General features: G+C 39.8%; 2 protein-coding genes across 2 annotated transcripts in view; one reads left to right on the forward strand and one right to left on the reverse strand.

The window, feature by feature from the left end:
• Nucleotides 1-3,881, reverse strand: part of LOC111654917 (ADP-ribosylation factor-like protein 15) — a 100,761-nt gene extending 96,880 nt beyond the window's left edge. The window contains exon 1 of the mRNA XM_023406096.2: nt 3,504-3,881. Within this exon, the coding sequence (XP_023261864.1) occupies nt 3,504-3,515 (12 nt within the window). The 5' untranslated portion in view covers nt 3,516-3,881. The remainder of the gene's footprint in view (nt 1-3,503) is intronic.
• Nucleotides 3,882-9,187: 5,306 nt separating this feature from the next.
• snx18a (sorting nexin 18a) lies at nt 9,188-11,981 on the forward strand. Its single transcript, XM_023406094.2, has one exon. It carries the CDS (start codon nt 9,526-9,528, stop codon nt 11,098-11,100), a length of 1,575 nt encoding a protein of 524 aa, XP_023261862.1. The 5' UTR covers nt 9,188-9,525; the 3' UTR covers nt 11,101-11,981.
• Nucleotides 11,982-19,503: the final 7,522 nt, after the last annotated feature.

The following is a 19,503-nucleotide window of genomic DNA, read 5'->3' on the forward strand; positions in this document are numbered from 1 at the left end:
GGTATTCTGTGTGACTTTCAAGGATATCTTCACATATTTAACCATTAAAAATATGTTAACCCTGCCTAAATAAGACCTGGCAGAGAAAGAAGACAAATAATTATTTTAATTAAAATACTGGGTAAATGATAATCAGTAGACAAGGTTGCTCCTTTTTGCATTTGATGGGGATTGGTAAATCACGCCTGTTTATTAACAAGCAACATACCTGCTCAGATTTGAATCAATATAGAGCTTTGCAGTATAAAAATGCAACCCTGACACATTCAACATCCAATCAGCCAAACCAGGCCACATTAAAGTTTGTATGCTGTTCTACTCTACATACAACTACACAAAAAGGAAATAAGGGTACAGAGTGAACAGAGTGAACAGGTGGCAGACAGCATGGGTAACCATTTAAAACTAACTGAAAACAGGTGTTTTGCTAGACAAAACTATTAATAGTAATGACAGCTGAAAAAACTGCCTTCTCAGTTGATACTTACTGTATACTTGTTGTCTAAAATGTTTTCTCTTTTCAGAAATATGGAAAGAAGACATGTGAGGCTCAACATCTCTCAAAAAATTTAATTATTAGCCTGCTAGTCATGTGAACAGCAAGTCTGCTTTTTCCAAAGTGCAATTAAAAGTTGTAGTCTAAGCATTATGTAGCTAAGTTATACATAATCTAGCAAAGAAAAGGGTTTAGCTATCAGGCAGCATTTCCTCTGTCACTAGTTAAAGTTAAAATGTTATTCATTCACAACATCAGATGGAAAACCAAATGGGTTAGTGTTTTTGACATCATTCTAATCTAAGAATAATGCAGATACCAAAACACAAATCCACCACTTAAGGTGAAATATGTCAAATGTTCAACAACAAAAATGAATTGAAATGAAATAAATTAAAAAGAAATATTCAATGAAACTGAATTGGATTCAAGAGACAATAATAATCAGCCTTTCTTACGCAAAACATGACCATTTAGTTCATTTTCCCTACAAAGTTTTTACCCAAATTTTTCCTCCTGTTTATTCTTCCTGAACATGAGCCAGAACAGTAGAGGTGCAGGCCAGCCTATTAGCAGATGAGGCCCTCTTCTCTTATCTGTCACACCCATTGTTATCATATGGTTTGAGGTCAGTTCCTAGTGGTTGTTATCACTGAATCTTATGCACAATTTAAATTCCACAAAAACTATTCTGGTTGTTTAACACCAGACAAAAGGAATGTTTTTTTTTTTTTTTTACAGCATCATAGGTCTGTTTTCCTCAAGGGCAGAGCTACAAAAACAACCTGAATGTCAATGCACCTGACGGTTTAGTGTGTAGCAGAAATAAATAACTGGATACCAAAGCCAAATGTTGTGTATATATTTTTCTACAGTCTGTGAATTTGCCTACAGCCATAACTGAGCACAAATAAGGCAGTGATGTGATAAGATCATACACGCATAACAGTATGATATGCAATAACATAACATAGCAAAGGTGCTTGGTAGTAAATCCTCAGAATAATTCTGCATGCTCTTGCATGAGTTAACAATCTTAACAATACAACCATAGTTTGGTTTTCTCTATGTGATGTCACTCACAACATGTTCAATGTGTCCAGTCTGCTGAAGTCTGCAACAAGTCATGGTCCAAGAGATTGGCCACATGGTGCACTTGTAATTTGGTAAGACTGTACCACAGCAACAGCTAGCACCAAATTCCTCTGTCAGTGCTGGCTTTTTGTATGGTCTTTCATAACACTACGCTGACCAGGCAAGTGTACAGTCTGCAGCATGCTCAAGCTCCCAGTTGAAACAGAATCCAACATGAGCCAGATTTCTCATGTACTACAGTCATAAATCAAACCACTGTTATTACCCAGCAATGTGCAGTAATTACCTGCTTCCATTCCTGTTCATCCCAACTACCCTTATAGGCCAAATCTTTTCTAAAACCTAACCTAAAAGCATGAACAGGAAATAAGACTAGCATCTTTCATTAAAAGGTTTAGCGACAAGTTCCTATTGATTTATAGGAGAGAGAAAGCGACATAGTTTTGGCCTGGGTTTTGTGCCAGGTCTCCAGTGTTGCACAGCAGGAAAGGAGGCCCCGCGCCTATTGAGTGCCTGACCTCTGAGGACAGCCAAGCACTCTGCTCCAACAGTCCACAGAGTTACAGCTGTGCTTTCCACAGAAAACTGTTTGTCACAGAAAACCTTAAATCCTTCAAGCATGCAAGCTGGATTTTTTCCCCTCTCAATATGCACGCAGATCTGACGCAGAAATATGCTTTAGGTATGTTAATATTTTTGCACTACGCCACAATTGGTCTCAGATTATCTGAAGTGAATGTAAGTGAATAAAAGCTGTCCTGGTCCTGCAGCACTTCAACCGGAGAAGAAAAAGAGCTTAGGGAGAAATTGATTTCATTCATTTCATGTCACAAGGCTGCTCTTTTGACAACAATACCCCTTGTGTTTACCTTTGGTACCAACAACTTTCCACTGACATCTAGCCAAGTTTACAAAATAACTCATGTACACTATGAATGTGCCACTTTGGTATCCTTTTGTTTCCCATAAAATGTGTCACACCAAGGCCAGAAGCCACAGATAAGCTGTAGACATGAATCAGTCTGTATTGATTATGGCACAATTGTTCTGGTGCCAGTTGCCGGATAGGACTTTGTAATCTTGACTCAAGAAATGTCACAGTGAAGCAGAAGTTCAAAGTTCTTTTTAGGTCCACATCTTGGGAGGCCCATTATAAACAAGCTGATAACACTGGGTGGGCAAGTTCCTCTGCATTTCACACTGTCACTCTGCCCCCCACCCCCTCACCCCCTGTGAAATGACAGCACAATGTCTGTGTACTCTTTTTTTTCCTCTGGCTTTATAAATTCCCAGGGAAAGCCTTCAGTTACAGCTTCCTCTCTATTGTTGCACTGTTTCAGCAGCACCCATCCCATCCCTACAATGTGGGCAAAGGCCCAAAAACCATAATCTCCCAGACCAAATCTGGTGCAGGAGTTTGAACTGCAATCATTCTTTTGGTCACAGGTATTAACAATATGCAAGGGACTAATGTCTCAAACCAGTGCGGTTCTACATTGTCTCACGTCCACATCTTGACATCTTGACACCAAGTAACCTCATCCAACACACATTGGAGCTTTATCCTCAGCAGCAATAGTGTGTTTTGTGAAAAACAACAGCTTAATGTCACATTACATAGCGGGCAGTACTTTAAGGGTGTAGCTAGTTGGCTAGTGATCGTGTTTCACGTGTAAACAGATCGGGGGTTTGGTTCAACCTAGCTCCCACAGGACAGACAGGCAAAAGCTACAAGCTACAGCTGGCACATTAGCATAAAACAACAACTGTTACTACGCCTCATTATTTACAGTCACACACCTGAGTGGCATCACAGTCTGATTAGGAGCCCAGCTGGTAAGAAACCAAACGTTAGAAGCAGTCTTTGCTCTTGGAATGAGGAACACCACTGCATTTCGATTCATTTACTTACCAGATAATCCATGTACTATCGTTGACCAGTCACTGTAGCACGACCTGGCTTCGTAGTAATCCCGTTTTTGCTTCAATGAGTCCAAAATTAAATGCTTTTGACCACACGTCGCTTTGTATTCCCCGCCTTTCGACAGCCACAGCAAAATAAAAACTAGCCTTCGGTGCGTTTACAAGGAGGAATTTTCGCCGTCTTCCTCGCTAATGAGACAAGTTTCAACACAGCAGCGAGTGAGTTTGTTTAAAACGACGAGAGCCGCCCGGTTCCTGTGCTTCTTTTTGAATAAATAGCCCCTCGTCCACCGGCTGACTTCCAGTTTTTATCACACAATATCAGTTGAGTGTTTGGTTGAGGAAACTAGCGAAGCCTACACCGCTACGTCACGCACGTCGTTTTGCGCACGTAGCGTGGTCACATGACCAAACACATGGAGGCTATTTTCATTCTGACTGGGAGTCGACGCTGCAGCGGTCTTCTATTGAAATCAACTTCTCTGCATTTTAAGTCGGTATCCCCGAACAGTGGACATACAATTTTGGATTCCAGAGATCATTTTTTTAGTGTAGTTTGATCACAGCTATTATCATCTATACAGTGACACATAGTCTTTCCCAAATTGCCCTGACAGGACTTTTGTAATGTCTCCTTATCAATGATGTAATACTCATGTTTATATCCACTGGTTAAATTATAAAATACTGGAGAGTTGGTTCAGCTGTAGCAGTGTGATTTTTTTTTTTGTCAATGGAGGAAGGCGGCACGACGGAGGGATCATCTGAATTTCATATCTATAAGAATATATAAGTTTATTCCCATAAATAACTTAAGCGTCTTTTATGTAGGTCTATGCAAAATAAATGACAGTAAATAATTCACTTACAGCACATTTCATACACACATTGCTTGCTTTACATTAAATTGTATGAAACATTGACAAAGAAATTAATAGGTGGCAAGCACAAACATTAAAACGCAATAAAACAGGGTAGGTTATTAAAAACATTTTTTTAAAACTCATTGAGATTCAATAAATGGAAGGTTGCAGACTACGTAAAAACATTTTTTTTTAAAAGTATATTCACATATTTTGACATTGAATGTCAGATATTAAAATAATAACATTTTTTTTTTTTTTAATTATTAATTTCCAAAACTGAGTTAACTATTTATCCCAAAATGTATGGCACCACTAGGTGGCTCTATACCTAATGACAATCACTTCTATTTTCAATTTAGAACAACCAACACCAAACCAAAGAATCTGACCATGTCTAACTATACACTCATACATTGTAGTTTTCCACAGCATTATCAAGTTTGAAGCAACACAAAACGCAACCGCCTCTGACATAATACATTGCACAATACATAATGAATGAAAGGGGATGACACAGTAAGAACTAACAGAGTTCAAAGTCAAAGACTGGTTCCTCTGAAGCATGTAGGCCACACCACAGATGTTACAGAGGCTGGATAAAGGAAAGGATGTGCATGTGTCAGATGAATAAAAAAGCTAGCGATATGTTAATCTGTGTCAAGTGTCAGAACAGCATATGTGTCGCCCTATTGGTTGCTCTTTGCTTCCAGAACATGTTGTATAGTCTGTCATCCTTATAGGAATCTCTAAGAAATTCACTAATCTGACTTTCATTCCTCCTACTAGCTTCCCCAACAGTCGGCACAGAAAACCCTATTTAGGCAGGGAAAACCATTATATCAGAAATTAACAAATTAATAGGACAAAAATGTGCAAGAATTATTTGAGAGCAAACACTGAGCCCAGACAAAACAATTATGTGATATCATTGTGACTAGAATAACAGTATAAATCACAAGTCTGCTAATGTGATGCAAGCTGCATACCGAAGTAATTCCTGCCTCCTGGAGACCACACTCCTCAATAGTTCATGTGCTGTGCTATAAAGAAAATCTTCCTGAACACAGTGGAGTGGAAGGTGAAATGAATGTCCTCTGCACAGGTCAGACAGGTATGGAGACTTTTGAGAAGAATCACATAGATATAACTGCATTTAATTCAATATGCAGAATATAGCACAAGCATTTGTAAACTGAATATTCTCTTCCTCAGAATACACTATAACCCAGTCAAACATGAGAGGAGAGACCTCTGGTGGCCTGTAGGAATATGGTGGTTGAATTGCCACCACAGCATATTATATTCATTTGGTAGAGGCTTTTGGCCAAAACAGCTGACATTTTTCCCACACACACATCTAGAACAATATGAGGTTCACTGTCCTGCTCAAGGACAATTCAACATATGGTCGAGGGGAGCCTGGGACCACCAGCTCTATGGTTGATGCCAGATCTGCTCCACCTGCTGAGCCTCCTCCATGATTTACATAATGATACAGCCACACACTAGCATATTAGAGGTCACATTTCATATCGAGTGCAAAGCCAGAGCTCAAATTTGGGTAAACATTTAGCTGCAATAAGAAAAAAATGCAAAATGTCAGATGCGTAATTTAAAGGTGATTATTTAGTTTTTTCTCACTAATGATTTGGACCAATCTATTTCTTTATTCTGATTTGTATTGTTGTCATTAATATTATTTTACCAATGAAAAGAATTCATAAGCCTCCTCTCAGCAAAAATCCAAAAACAGTCACAAGGGGGCAGTATCTACCAGAGAAAGATGCACACCATCATTGCAGCCCTTGTGCTGCCCAGTAGACATCTTCATCAAAGGAAATGCTTATGTAATGAAATGTCAACAAAGCACACACAGTGAGTGGTTTAGCTTGTGCATATTTATCTCTGTGTATATTAAAAGTTTTACCTGGAATCGTGATATACAAGAACAAACAAACAACAGTTAGTGCAACGTTTTGGTTTTATCAGTCCATATTTAAAGAAAACAAAAAACAAAACCTCCACTTTAGCATTTTGTGTTATTCTTGTGGTCTTGAATTACAACCAGTATTTGTAAACAACCAAAGGTCACTTCCAATGTTTGAAACCAGAGAGGTGAAGTTAATCAGAATCCAAGAATTTATGTGGATAATCTATATATCTAAATATTAGCATTTAAAAGTTACAAAAGATTAGAAGATATTTAATGCTTTCTCTGGGAATATTTAGGAAGCACAGTGTGTAAAACTCCATGAAACAGCATATAGACTGTGAGACACTAAAACTGTTCATTTAAAGCAATGGTTATGAGTCAGTTAGCAGCTCCATGTGTTGGGTTTCATTGCACTTTTTATAGACTGCCGGCCATGGCGCTTTTGAAGTAAGCTGTATCCTTATTGCACAACTAGAGCATTAAAATGAATGTCTAAACTATTACATATAAATAATCAAATAAAACTTTATCAGTGCAAAATATACTTACTTTACTCCCCTTTAAGAGGACAAACTAATAGTCACTTTCTTTCTGTAATCACTAGTTTATGTTTTTTGAAACTGCACACTTGAATAGCACCACAGATTAGGTCTAATTTTAAGATACTGGCTACACAGCTAGTACTGAACTGCACAGTTTTGGGCAATTCCCATCTAAAGTTTCTGCTATTTCCTGTTAATTACAGGCAACAGTTAAAGATCTGATTAAGGAATGCCACATCAGCAACTTCAGTGCATCTCATCAATAAACCATTCCACCCAAAACAAACTCTCCTACCGGAAAAGGATTTAAAATATTTAAAATGACCAGGAGACATTTCCTGTCTTTTTGTGTCTTCATTGTGCATATGTTTTATGCTTATACGCTGCCTCCCTGCAACAAGAATTTCCTCCTGTGGGACAATCAAGCTCTGAACTGAACTGGACTGTTTTCTTATGAATAGTAATTATTTGCTGGGTGTAACAAACTAACATCCACCACACACACACACACACACACACACACACACACACACCCACAAACACCCCCCCACACACACACACACACAATTGAGGATAGAGCAACAATCAGTCCATAAATCTTTTTGCCTGTTCATGTATTCAATCGATGTGTTCATGTATTTTTAAATCGGTGATTAGTAAATCATTGATTAAATTCCACTTGATTTAAAAATAGACATAAATGACTCTGCCACTTTGTCCTGAACTAATAAGGAGTGTCGACTATGAGAACCAGTCAGAATGATGTCAGTGTTTTTTTAGATGACATTCCTTTCAGATGATGGAAAATGACAAGAAGTTGGCAACGTCACAGGTTAAACTGACATTCAGTCTACATCAGTTTCATTTTCATCTTAAACGGATCTAAACTGAGACAGGTGTGTAGCCTACTGTAAAATTCTACAGTTCTTTATTTAAAATTCACATTTTAACATTTGGTTTGGAAGGAAATGTTTTCTAATAGAGTTCATTTTGAATTCATGATGGGCTGATTAGTTTCTCGTTAACACTGTATGATACACCAGTTAGATAAGAACAACAAAGGCTAAAACTGATTAGTGGTTCCTGACAAAGCTGTAGCGACCACTGAAAACACTGAGATACACAGGGTTTTAGCAGTGTGGGGTTTTATTCATCCATCCATCCATCCATCCATCCATCTATCCATCCATCCATCCATCCATCCATCCATCAAAATAAACTAAAATAAAGGGTTCATTACTTTCCCCAGACTGCAGATACGGCTTTGAGATAGCACTTCGACCTTACTGCATGGAAATAACATTTAGATGATGAAAAATCAATTCAGGGAACTTTGAGCCATGACCTCAGTATTTCTACAGTCTTAGCTATGCCCGGAGTTTCCATGTTAGTCTTCATAAGTTTAATTCCTGGATGTTCAGGGCTGTGGCCACAATTGAGGATACTGAGGTTATGTTGCATTATATATATATATATATTTTGCAATTGTGTTGGTGGATATCAGGTGTAGAAATAGACTTCTGGGGCAAGCACAGACTACATCGAGACAAATGTTGAAATTTAGATCCAGCTGATGTTGTGGTTTACAACAGAGGAACAAAGACCACAGGAACTTTTTTTGGTGTAAATTAAATTCATCGTGGATGCTTATATCATTAATGAAATAGCATGAATAGTGTATGGTATAAAACTGAAACAAATAGTTGATAAAAAATGATTTATCAATCAACAGAAAATCAATCATCAGCTACTTTGATGGTTGATTTTAAGTTATTTTCAAGAAGATTTAAGAAATCCAAATTATTTGCTGATTCCATCTTCTTAAATGTAAGAATTTACTGTTTTTCTCTGTTCTAAATAACTGTAAACTGTATATTTGGATTTGGACTGCTTTTGAACAAAACAAGGGATTTTAAGGTGTCACATTGAACCCTGGGAAATTGAGATGGGTATTTTACACTATTTTCTGATGTTTAATTGACCAAACAATTAATTGGGTCATCAGATTAATCGACAATGAAAATAATCGTTAGTTGCAGCCCTAGTGTATATGTTTCATCATTTATCCTGTATTTTTTTGTAAGATTTTACATTAAAAATAAGACCCTCCACTTTTATCTCACAAAACAATTCTTCTTAAATGAGACAAAGACTTCCTCACAGGCTGGTCTGGGCTATGTTTTTGCTATGAAGCACTCAACAAGTCTGGCAAAGCTCTATTGAAGCTCTCACAGGCGGTTGATTTGTGTTGTCTGGGTGGATTGCAGCATCTTGTAGCTCCGCCCTCGATTATCCAGCCTGGTCGACGTGCGGTTGCTGCGCAGCGCGTGAAGGCAGAAGCGTCCAGCTCGGATCGGAGCGAGGCTGGAGGAGCCCGCATAAGCGTTGTTGTAGCGGAAAATACCTTGGCTCCAGGCTCACACACTGCAGCTTCTGCGCCGCAGTTTCCTCTCAGGTTTGGTCAGGAGGAAGGAGCGTGCAGAAAGGGCTATTAAAAAAAAAAAAAAAAAGCTTTTCTCTGACTGTGAGAAGTTTGTACGCGGAGTTTCAAGAGTAGTCTCCTCGGGGCTGACTGAGCTAGCCTGGCTGCCCGCTGCGCTTCCCTCCTGCCCCGGCCAGCCAGCCATAAGTTAGCCCGCTGTCCTGCTCTTCTTCCAGCTGTGGGGAATCATGGCGCTCAGAGCCAAGGCGCTGTACGACTTCAACTCTGAGAACCCCGGGGAGGTGTCGGTGAAGGAGAATGAAATCCTAACTTTGTACAGCGAACAGGACATTGAGGGCTGGTTCGAAGGGGTGAACAGCAAAGGAGAGAGGGGACTGTTCCCCGCTTCCTACGTGGAGATCCTGAGGAACGACGCCGCCTCCACGTTCAACAACAACAGCTGCAGCACATCTGGGGACACTTACCCGGACTCCAGATACGCCAACATCCCACCCGGAGGTTTTGACGGCTCTTATACGCCTCAAAATAATATTGAGAACTTTTCTAAGCCGTCTCCTCCTGGTTTAACCGCTTTCCCAGCCCCTCCACTACAACGACAACAGCAGCAGCAGCATGCTTACCAGCCGCCCAGCCAAGTGAGCGATGATGACTGGGATGATGACTGGGATGACAGCTCTACTGTTGCAGATGAGCCAGGGACGGTAGGAGGACGGTATCATGACTTTGAAGGCAATGGGCCATCCACTTACAGAGTGTCAACATCCTCCATGTCGAGAGGTAATGCACAGCAAGCAAAGAGCTCAGCCACAGTCAGCAGAAACCTGAACAGGTTTTCCACCTTTGTGAAGTCAGGAGGAGAGGCGTTTGTGCTGGGGGAGGCATCAGGTTTTGTGAAGGATGGGGATAAGATCTGTGTGGTGATGGGTCAGTACGGTCCTGAGTGGCAGGAGAACCCGTACCCGTTCACTTGTGCAATTGACGACCCCACTAAACAGACCAAGTTCAAGGGCATGAAAAGCTACATCTCCTACAAGCTGACACCCACCCACACACAAAACCAGGTGAACAGGAGGTATAAGCATTTTGACTGGCTGTATGCTCGGCTGGTGGAGAAATTCCCTGTTATCTCAGTGCCACACATCCCAGAGAAGCAGGCCACAGGTCGCTTTGAGGAGGACTTCATCTCCAAGAGGAGGAAAGGCCTCATATGGTGGATGAACCACATGACCAGCCACCCTGTCCTGGCAAGGTGTGATGTTTTCCAGCACTTCCTCACCTGCAACAGCACAGACGAGAAGGCCTGGAAGCAGGGAAAGAGGAAGGCCGAGAAGGATGAGATGGTTGGAGCCAACTTCTTCCTCACCATCAGCACTCCATCAGCTCCGCTCGACTTCCAGGAGGTCGAGAGCAAAATAGACGGATTCAAGACTTTCACCAAAAGGATGGATGACAGCACCTTGCAGCTCAATGCCACTGTTAATGAGTTCGCCCGCAAGCAGATCAGTGGCTTTAAGAAGGAGTATCAGAAAGTGGGGATGTCATTCAAGGTCCTCAGCCAAGCATTTGAAATTGACCAGCAGGTGTACTCTGCTGGACTCAACCAGGCTATCTCCTTCACTGGGGACGCATATGAAGCCATCGGAGAGTATTTTGCTGAGCAGCCCAGCAAGGATCTCGACCCGATCATGGATTTGTTAGCTCTTTACCAAGGACACTTGGCAAACTACCCAGACATCATCCATGTCCAAAAAGGTAAAATAACAACACTGTCAAACACACTTAATGCATTTGCCACAGACTGATTCATCATTTTGTAAAAGGTTATAAGCAAGTGGGACATAAGGGGGACATATGGACACAGATTGTTGCCAACTTTTAATGTTGTCATTATTGAAAAATTGAACTAAAGAGAAGAAAATTATAAATTATAGACACACAATCAGCATAAACCCAAAGCTTAACCGGACACCAATCAAATCCCTGAACAATACCAGGAGACAAATCTCCCTAAAAACAATGTCTACTGAAATAATTCAAAACCCTGTTGTCCAGTTAAAAGTTCACTAAATATACACAACTAAAATTAAATGATTTGGCCGGTGTACAGTCAACAGGCTTTAAAGTAAAGAAAGAAGTGTGTTTCCTGGCCGTAACAAGATAAACAACATAATTAGCTTCACGCAGTGTTAGTTGTCAGACCTGACAGGAGCTGACTGCAGCCAGGTTACACTTATAGTTTATGTCACTTTGCAAAACAAATAACCAGTGTTTGATCTGGAGAACAGGTTTGCATGCAGCCACTCCTGTTTGTGCCATCTGCTCTATCACATGGGCAGCACCCGTTTAAACTGTGTTTGACTTTCCATGACTGGTGAACTATTAGATATTAGTGTTGTGGAGGTGGAGAATGCCCCACCTTGGTTTGTTTATAACACAGCTGATGTAAAACAGAATGATTGTCCACATGTTTTCTAGTCTTTGTACAGTAAGTCAATGTTAGAATAATCAGGGCCATCCTCCTACATGACCCTAACCCAGTGATTGTTCTCATTGTGTGGCAAAATGTCACGCTCATGAGAGGCAACGCTGTTATGCAAGAGGCGCAGCATTGTAGCACTTGTGTATAGAGAAGCTCTCACTGCTGTTGACCATATGTGAGAATGTGGCACACTGGGCGATCTAATGAGGAAGAGAAAATGATAATCTAAAGGCAACATGCAACTCAAACTGAGCTGTTCTTCCTCTGTTGTACCTGATTGACTGCTTCTGAACATACATATATGCCTATATGTGTTCTTTTGTGCTTTCATTTAGAGCATGTCTGCTTTTAAATCACATGAAATTTAAATCTTTATAGTCACTGACAACTGTGAAATTGGAAAGATTTGTACCTGAAATGGGGCCATGCAGGACATCATATATGACGTGGGCCTATATACACTTGCAAGATTAGAGGATGATGTGATGTGAACTAATCCTTCTCATTCATGCATTAGGTTCAGTCTCAGTGCTCTGCCGTACTAAAATCACATGTCTCTCAGATCAGGACGGCAAATTAATCTTTTCATCCACCAGTCAGAGTCCCTGCTGGTGTCGTGCATTTCAATTACCAGGTATATGGATCCCAAAAATTGACTTTCCAGCCATAAAGTGATTTAGTAGTGCCACAAATTAAGTTTATCAGTTTGCCGGTGACTCATGTTAACTCCCCACCTTGCCTGTGGACATCTTGGTTTATCATTCGGGTCCCCTACAAACACTGGGACCATTCAGACCACTATAGATGACACTCGGGAAACAGGACAGACAGTGTTTAGGCTGCAGTAGAACACAAACTTCCCAGTCAACTCAAATCAAGTTTGCCACGTAGGCCACACACAGCCCAGATAAGGTGACACAGCAGACTGGCGTGATAAGACCAGCCTGATTCCATAGATTAGAAACTCTGATTTGATACCACACATGTAAGACCTTGCTGCAGGCACAATTTTGAAAAAAAAGATGACAGAGTGGATTGAAACAGGACTCCATCACACAGTGAGACTGGAAACACAACTGATGGGAAAGCCAAGGGCATGCAGCAGATCAAAAGGAGACCCATGTGTCACATATTGAATCTGAAATTACTTGGGTCCCCTTTTTTTTTTTTTTAATGGACTGAGGTTGTTTAGTTCTTCTTTTTATTTTTAAGTCCAGTCAAGCCAATTTTTTCATTAATTCAGTCCTTTTTGCTTTAAAGAAAGAATCTATTCCTGATTTATTTCTGTTAAAATAAATCACAAAAATACATATTCACTCCAGTTTATCCACAGAATATTTGTGTAACCACTCACACTACAAGACCTGTTGTGTCCATATTGTACCAGTATCTGCAAGAGGCTTCATTTATTATGCTGCATGATAGTGACAGAACAGTTATTGTGCCTGTATTATATTAAATAAGTTCCCTGTTTATGACAAATGGCTGCTTGTTACTCAAATTGGTTACATGGTCCCAGGAAGCATCAAATGCAAATACCCACTGCAAAGGTACTTGACATTCACACGGTAAAGTCTACTTATGTTGTCTACTCACCATAAGGTAATTAGGGAGAAAGGCACCTGTATGTGGTTTTTAATGAATCCACAAATACCAATAGCTTAAATTTCATTGTGTGAAGATAATACTGTGCAGCTCATTTTGCGAGTGAGCCTCTCTCTCAGACTCTCATATATGTAATAAAACATTTCCTTTTCCAATCCCTGTTTAAGCCTATCCCATCCGAGACTCGGTTTTAATACGCCTTTCCTGATAAACATCTGAAGGAAATGTCCACAAGGGCTATTCTTCTATTATGAAGTCAGGTTTATTGCTGTCTTCTCCCTGTTAGACACTTGAAGTGAGGCTAGGCCACATCCTCTGTTGTCATGAACTGAAGTACACGTTTCAGAAGTGGTCGCACAGAAACTCGTTGGGCTGAGTAGGTCAGCGGGGACTGAAATTTCCTTGTGTCAGTGCACTAGTTGAGCAATAATCAAGATTTAAAGACAGAGAAATTGTAATGGCAGCTTTAAAAGTACAGGTTGAGGTTAACCAGCTTGGTGTTTTGCCTTATTCAAGAGGCTATCTGTAGGAGAAACATGTCGAAGCATTGCTTATCAGTCTTATCAACAGCTGTATTCCATTTTTAGCTCCTTCTATCCGTCTCATTGGGACCTCAGACTCCAGACAGGTTTTTATTTGTCCCCATGGAAGTGACCAGGGAAATGTGAGCTTTCCCACAGTGGAGCAGTGAACATCAACCTATTGATCTCCACCTCTACAGGGACCACATAAGCCATTAGTGTGCAGCTTGGCAGGGACCATGCTAGCACATGATACTGGCATCATATGTGGCTTTGCTTTTAAGAACTTATTAAACTTAATATCCTTTATTTTTGTACCTTTTTTATTTTTGTTCTAATCTGACATTGTAGCCTTGACAACATTAGGTGTTGTTGTTTTATCTTATTTCAAGCTCTTGTGAAAGAGGAAGGGAGGAGAGGGGTTTCATTAATGCTCGCCGTAAGACTATGTTAAAGATAACTCTGGTTTGCCTAGTGAAAGAGAATCATTACTGCAGATAAGAGAGAGGAGGTAGTTGAATATTAAAACTTTTGCCTTCGTACATCGCAGTCCATAAACGGTCGAGCCATTTATGCAAAACTCACATACACATATGTCTTTTTTAACACCGCCCACATAGTCTTCATTTGTCAATTGTTATATGTAAATGCAGCCATGCTGAAGGTTCTTGTTCAAACACATTCTCAGTGCAGTAATATTGATCTTGTCTGCAGTGCTTCTTAGAGGAAAAACCTGTTGTTGACTTCGGGCCTTTTGTCACTTTATAATAGAGCCCCACCCACCTCGAGGTGAGTTTGCAAATCATGTTTGTATTTAGTAAATAAAGAGGCTCAGACAACAAATCTTTAGGCTGTTTTCAGTCAATACCACACATCTGATGAATGTAATGCAAAGAGGAATATCCTCATCCTCATTTATATACTTATGTTCACAATTGTCATTTAATCAACTTGCTTAAACGCATAGACAGCATACAAAACACCATGTCAACAAAAGCACAAGGCTAGAAGGAGAGGAAAGTAAGCCAAAGCATATCCCTGATGAAATACGGTTAAGTTAATAAATATTTAAATCAGATGAAATGCCTTTTGGCTTGGCCAACTTTGTCCTTATTTTGACTTTGTTTATGTGTTCCCTTTCCTCGTTCATTTTATCTATTCAGCACATTACTAAGAGCTGTGTTTTGTCTGATCTCATCACAGTTTTATCACCACATGAAGTGATAAAACAATGGCAGGCGAGTTAAAGGAAAGCAGTGATTTGCAAGGATGTCAGGTCTTCCTGCTGAGTCAGTCCTTTCAGCTGACACTCCTGTGCAAAACGCTGCAGGTCGGTTTGATATGTTGTTACAGGCTATTTAAATGTCCTCTAATGCACAAATGGATAACCGAGGTGCTGGAGTGATGAGATAGGCATTGCCGCCGGTTGTTCAGGTCACAGGCTCGCAGTAGCTTGGTGTTGTGTAACCAGAGATTACGTAAGAGCTGAAGTGGCTGCCTTCAGTGAGCCCAGGAGGGCTTGCTGCCACCTCCATGCACCCAGGGAGGATTTCTTCAGAGGCACTCACTAGGACTTCTTCTTGTTTATGGTGTGACTGCAGTATCCTACAAACACTGTTAATCACTATTAGTGAGTCAGTAGCTCTATATCTTGAATGTCCATAGGTTCATATTAACACAATAGCATTATCGGTGTCCAGTGTCAGTCACTCAGCATTGCTTAATAATTATATAAGGGCGCTGTTGTAATGAAATCAGGTTTTCATTTTTAGTATTACTATTTATTTAGATGTAACACTTTAATACTCTCCAGAAGGTTGTACAGACAGGAGTGTTGGATCACTTTTCACTATTTACAGTGTTGACCTATGAATATATATGGTATTAGCACTGGTACCATGCACGTGTATACAGTATGGTGTAGGTGCTGTTTGCTTATATGAATTTTACCGATGAAGGTCCTAGTACTGAAACACAGTAAATAAAATGACCCATGATGTTTTTGGTTCTTTTATTAATGAGTTATTGTGGCAAAAAGAGACCACCATGTGATATAATATAATATAAGCTTTATAGAATTTTCAAAATCATCCAAACGAATTTTAAAAAGAGATGAAAGTTTTAAAAAGTTTGTTTCTGTTACATTCAACTTGACAATAGTGCTTTAAAAAATAGTCCATTTATTGTTTAGGCAATGGAAAGACATATCATTCTCAACTACTTCATCACATTTGCACATATGTGATAGTCAATGAAATATCTTCAGGTTTTGGACTGTTGCTCTGACAAAACAAGTGATTTGAAGATGTGACCTTGGTCTCTGGAAAAATTGTGAGAGGCATTTTTCACTATCATGTTCTAATAGAATAGAATAAACAATCAATTCATTGAGAGAATATTAAGCAGATTCATTTATAATGAAAACAGCTGACATTTGCAGCCGAGCTCACTGTCTTACTAGTGGGTCCCTGTTAGCCACAGGCCTGTGAAATGTACTCGCAGCAGCTGTGAAAATGATGTGGCTCTGTACATTAGAGTTTGCTTACGCTGACACCATCTTCTATGACTGAACTCTTGCTGTCCTCATAAAGTTTCCTTGGTTACAATTATTCCTCTGTAGTCCATTAGTGGGCTTTTAAAATGCAGGAAGCCAGAGAGCTTTAAGGTACAGTAAACACCTTTAGGACTGGCATTTAAAGTCTTTGGACAGCTGTGTTTGTTCTCATCTCTCTTTTTTCCACCCCCTCAGTACCACTGTTCCATCTTTGCTTCTCTTTCTGTCATGTTCAGTCTGTTGTGCATTAGAGGAATTTCAAAGATCTGGGTTAAAGTGCTGCTAAGGGAGCTACAGCCAGAAGGCAAACTGGGCAGATTTGGGAGGAAGAGCAGAGAGATGTCTTTTTGGGGGGATTTTGTCAGCATATTTCTTTGCTCTGTGTGTTGTAATTTATATCCATACATATTGAGTGTTGCGCTTTGTAAAAAAGGAGATAGAAAGGTAGATAAAAGCCAAAAATAGTGTGGGATTTAGATCAGGGGTAAGTCTTCTGTTGTCTCACATTTCAAGAAACAAGAAGGTTGAATCAGACTTTCAACAGGGTGCTGGTGACTAATCGCACATAATGACTAGAAAATCCTGTGACAGGCCAAAACAGGAAGTTCTGTTTTCTGCCTTTAGGGGACAAGTCGCACCTTTACAACCCGCCCTAAAGCCAACGGTCGGAGGATTACATCATCTGTCAGCTTGTTATGCCATGCGCTGAGTTACACTCATCTTAGTACATATTGTCGTTGTTTTGAACAATTACAACATGTCATGGTCAACACTATAATGTCAACGTAACATACGTCAGTGGAGGTTTCTGTGTTTCAAAGTACTGAGTTGACCAACGTTTACCACATAAGCAACGAAAGATCAAACAGATCGACAGGAAGTTTCATTTAAAACATCTCAAGGCTAACTTCTCAGAGAGTAAGGTACCTGAAAAAAAATGATTGAAAAGCTGGAACAAGGAAATGTTGTGCTGTGGCCTCTGGCTTTACCACCTGCATGTGTTTAGAATATCACAAGCGCTGCAAAGTTAATTTTAAAAAAAGGGGAAACATCTTGAAGTTCCTCTTTTTGCCCTACAGATCAATCATTTTTTACAAGAGTCGTGAGAAACAATGAAACATTCCTTAAGCAGACATACATTTACCACCCAAACCAATGTGTCTGTCTGTGGTTGTTCTCTTTGCTTGCAGCTATGGCATGCAAACATTTTTAAGTAGTAAGTTCAGACAGAAGGTCATATCCTGTCAGTTTCGCTACCATTTCAACCTCATACTTATTGCTCATGACATTTATTCCTTTGCTTGGTCAGAAAATGTCAGCTGTTTGATAAGTCCTCTGTCATGAGCTCCTGGTGTTATGACCCTGCCTTCTGCTCCCATCGAACCATCTGTCTGAAAAGTTGTAGGCTAATTTCTTGTTTTGGCACCAGGGTGGCTGAAGGCTTATTCTGCAACAAGCGAAACTCAACAGTTTTATTTTAAAGTTAGCAACAGCAGTGATAATTGATGTGTGAAAACGGGAGGTTTGAAACCATCATGTCTATCCTCTTATGCCGCAAGAGTCCACCACAGTAACGACAGTAAGTAGCTCTTCCTGGCAATGAGGTTACTTTCAGCTTTGACAATGACGTTACTCTCAGTACAAGTGTGATATGTGTCATTTCTTTTTTTTAAGGTAGTTTATATAGTTATATGGTTACTTAAATTCAAATACCCTCAAATACAAACACACAGGTCAAAGCAATGTCCAGCAGCTGAACTCATAAAGAGATTGAAACACATCAATAACATCTAAATGACAGTGATTGGAAATATCTGTTTAATAGAATAAACCATCCCTAAAGAGTGCAAACCTTTTTTTTGTCATGCTTTGATAAAATAACGTGTATGAAAAGATCTGAGTCTCTGATTTCAGACACAATCTTCTTATTTCTAGCAGAGGAGAGGTAATTTTGCCAATGAAAACTGCCACTAGCTAGGCAGCTAACTGAGCTAACTTTAGCCACATTGATAACTTGATTGAAAACGCTGTCTCCTGCTGACCTTTTAATGTTTCCAGCAAAGTTAATTAAAACTGAGAATCCTGTAAAAGAGGTCTTATATATGTTCTTGATGGCTACATGACAGCTGACCGTCCCAGGCAAACATCCCCACCAACTGATGATACATAGTGTTATTTCAAAAGAAGGCATGGAAATAAAGAAATAGCATTGTTCTTGTATTGACCGCGCATATGATAAGGAAACATGTAAGATTGAGCTGTTATTTTATCCATGTTTTGCTGCTTAGCTTACATACTTGGATAAGCATGACAGGTTGGCTATGTGCTTAATTGTCCGTATTTTCAAACAGGTTCCCTTTTAATGTTACAAGAGAAATGGCTTGGTGTAAACACTATATCGGATAACAAGTTTGGAGGCTGTTGCTAAAGTGTAAACTTGCCTAAATCCAATAAAGAGGAGGATGGCTGCTAAGGTTACCCTTCACTCTGATATAGTAGTATTAAGGACTGGCACCCAAACAGTGGGGGAACACATACACAGGCTTTTTGTCCCCATATAACTTGTAACCTCACAAAATGTGGTTAGCCAGTGAAATCCTCCTTGGCCTTGGAAATAACCCTCATTCAGGACACTGCAGTAAGCTAGTTAGCTGGACATGCTAACATTTGCAGGTTACATTAAAGGAGATAAACACAGTGTTTGATCTATTACTTTTGCTTCTCACTTTTGTTCTTGACCTTTTGGCTTTGGCTTTGGCTGAAAGACCTACTCTGTCAAGTAACGGTCGCTGATATATGATTGGGTAGTTGCTGTACAGGGGAGGATTTAGCAAATGGTGAATTGCTTGACCATTACATCAGCATTAAAGAATAACTAAATTTTACAAAATAGACTTACTTAGTAGGAAGTGTTGCCCATGTTAATATTATGTCCTTGGAATTGCCAACAACCTTAGTAGATGGTATCAAACTTCCAGCAAAATCCCCTTAAATGGTTGTTTTATAAAAGGCTTTGAAGTGACACAATGTAATAGATATTTTTAGA

The sequence above is a fragment of the Seriola lalandi genome, unplaced genomic scaffold, assembly GCF_002814215.2.
Source record: "Seriola lalandi dorsalis isolate HSWRI2012SDOR001 ecotype SW California unplaced genomic scaffold, Sedor1 jcf7180002054294, whole genome shotgun sequence".
In the NCBI taxonomy this organism is placed as follows: domain Eukaryota; kingdom Metazoa; phylum Chordata; class Actinopteri; order Carangiformes; family Carangidae; genus Seriola; species Seriola lalandi.

Excerpts from the sequence above, each read along its gene's own strand:
- snx18a (XM_023406094.2), top strand. The coding sequence starts at position 9,526 with ATGGCGCTCAGAGCCAAGGCGCTGTACGACTTCAACTCTGAGAACCCC.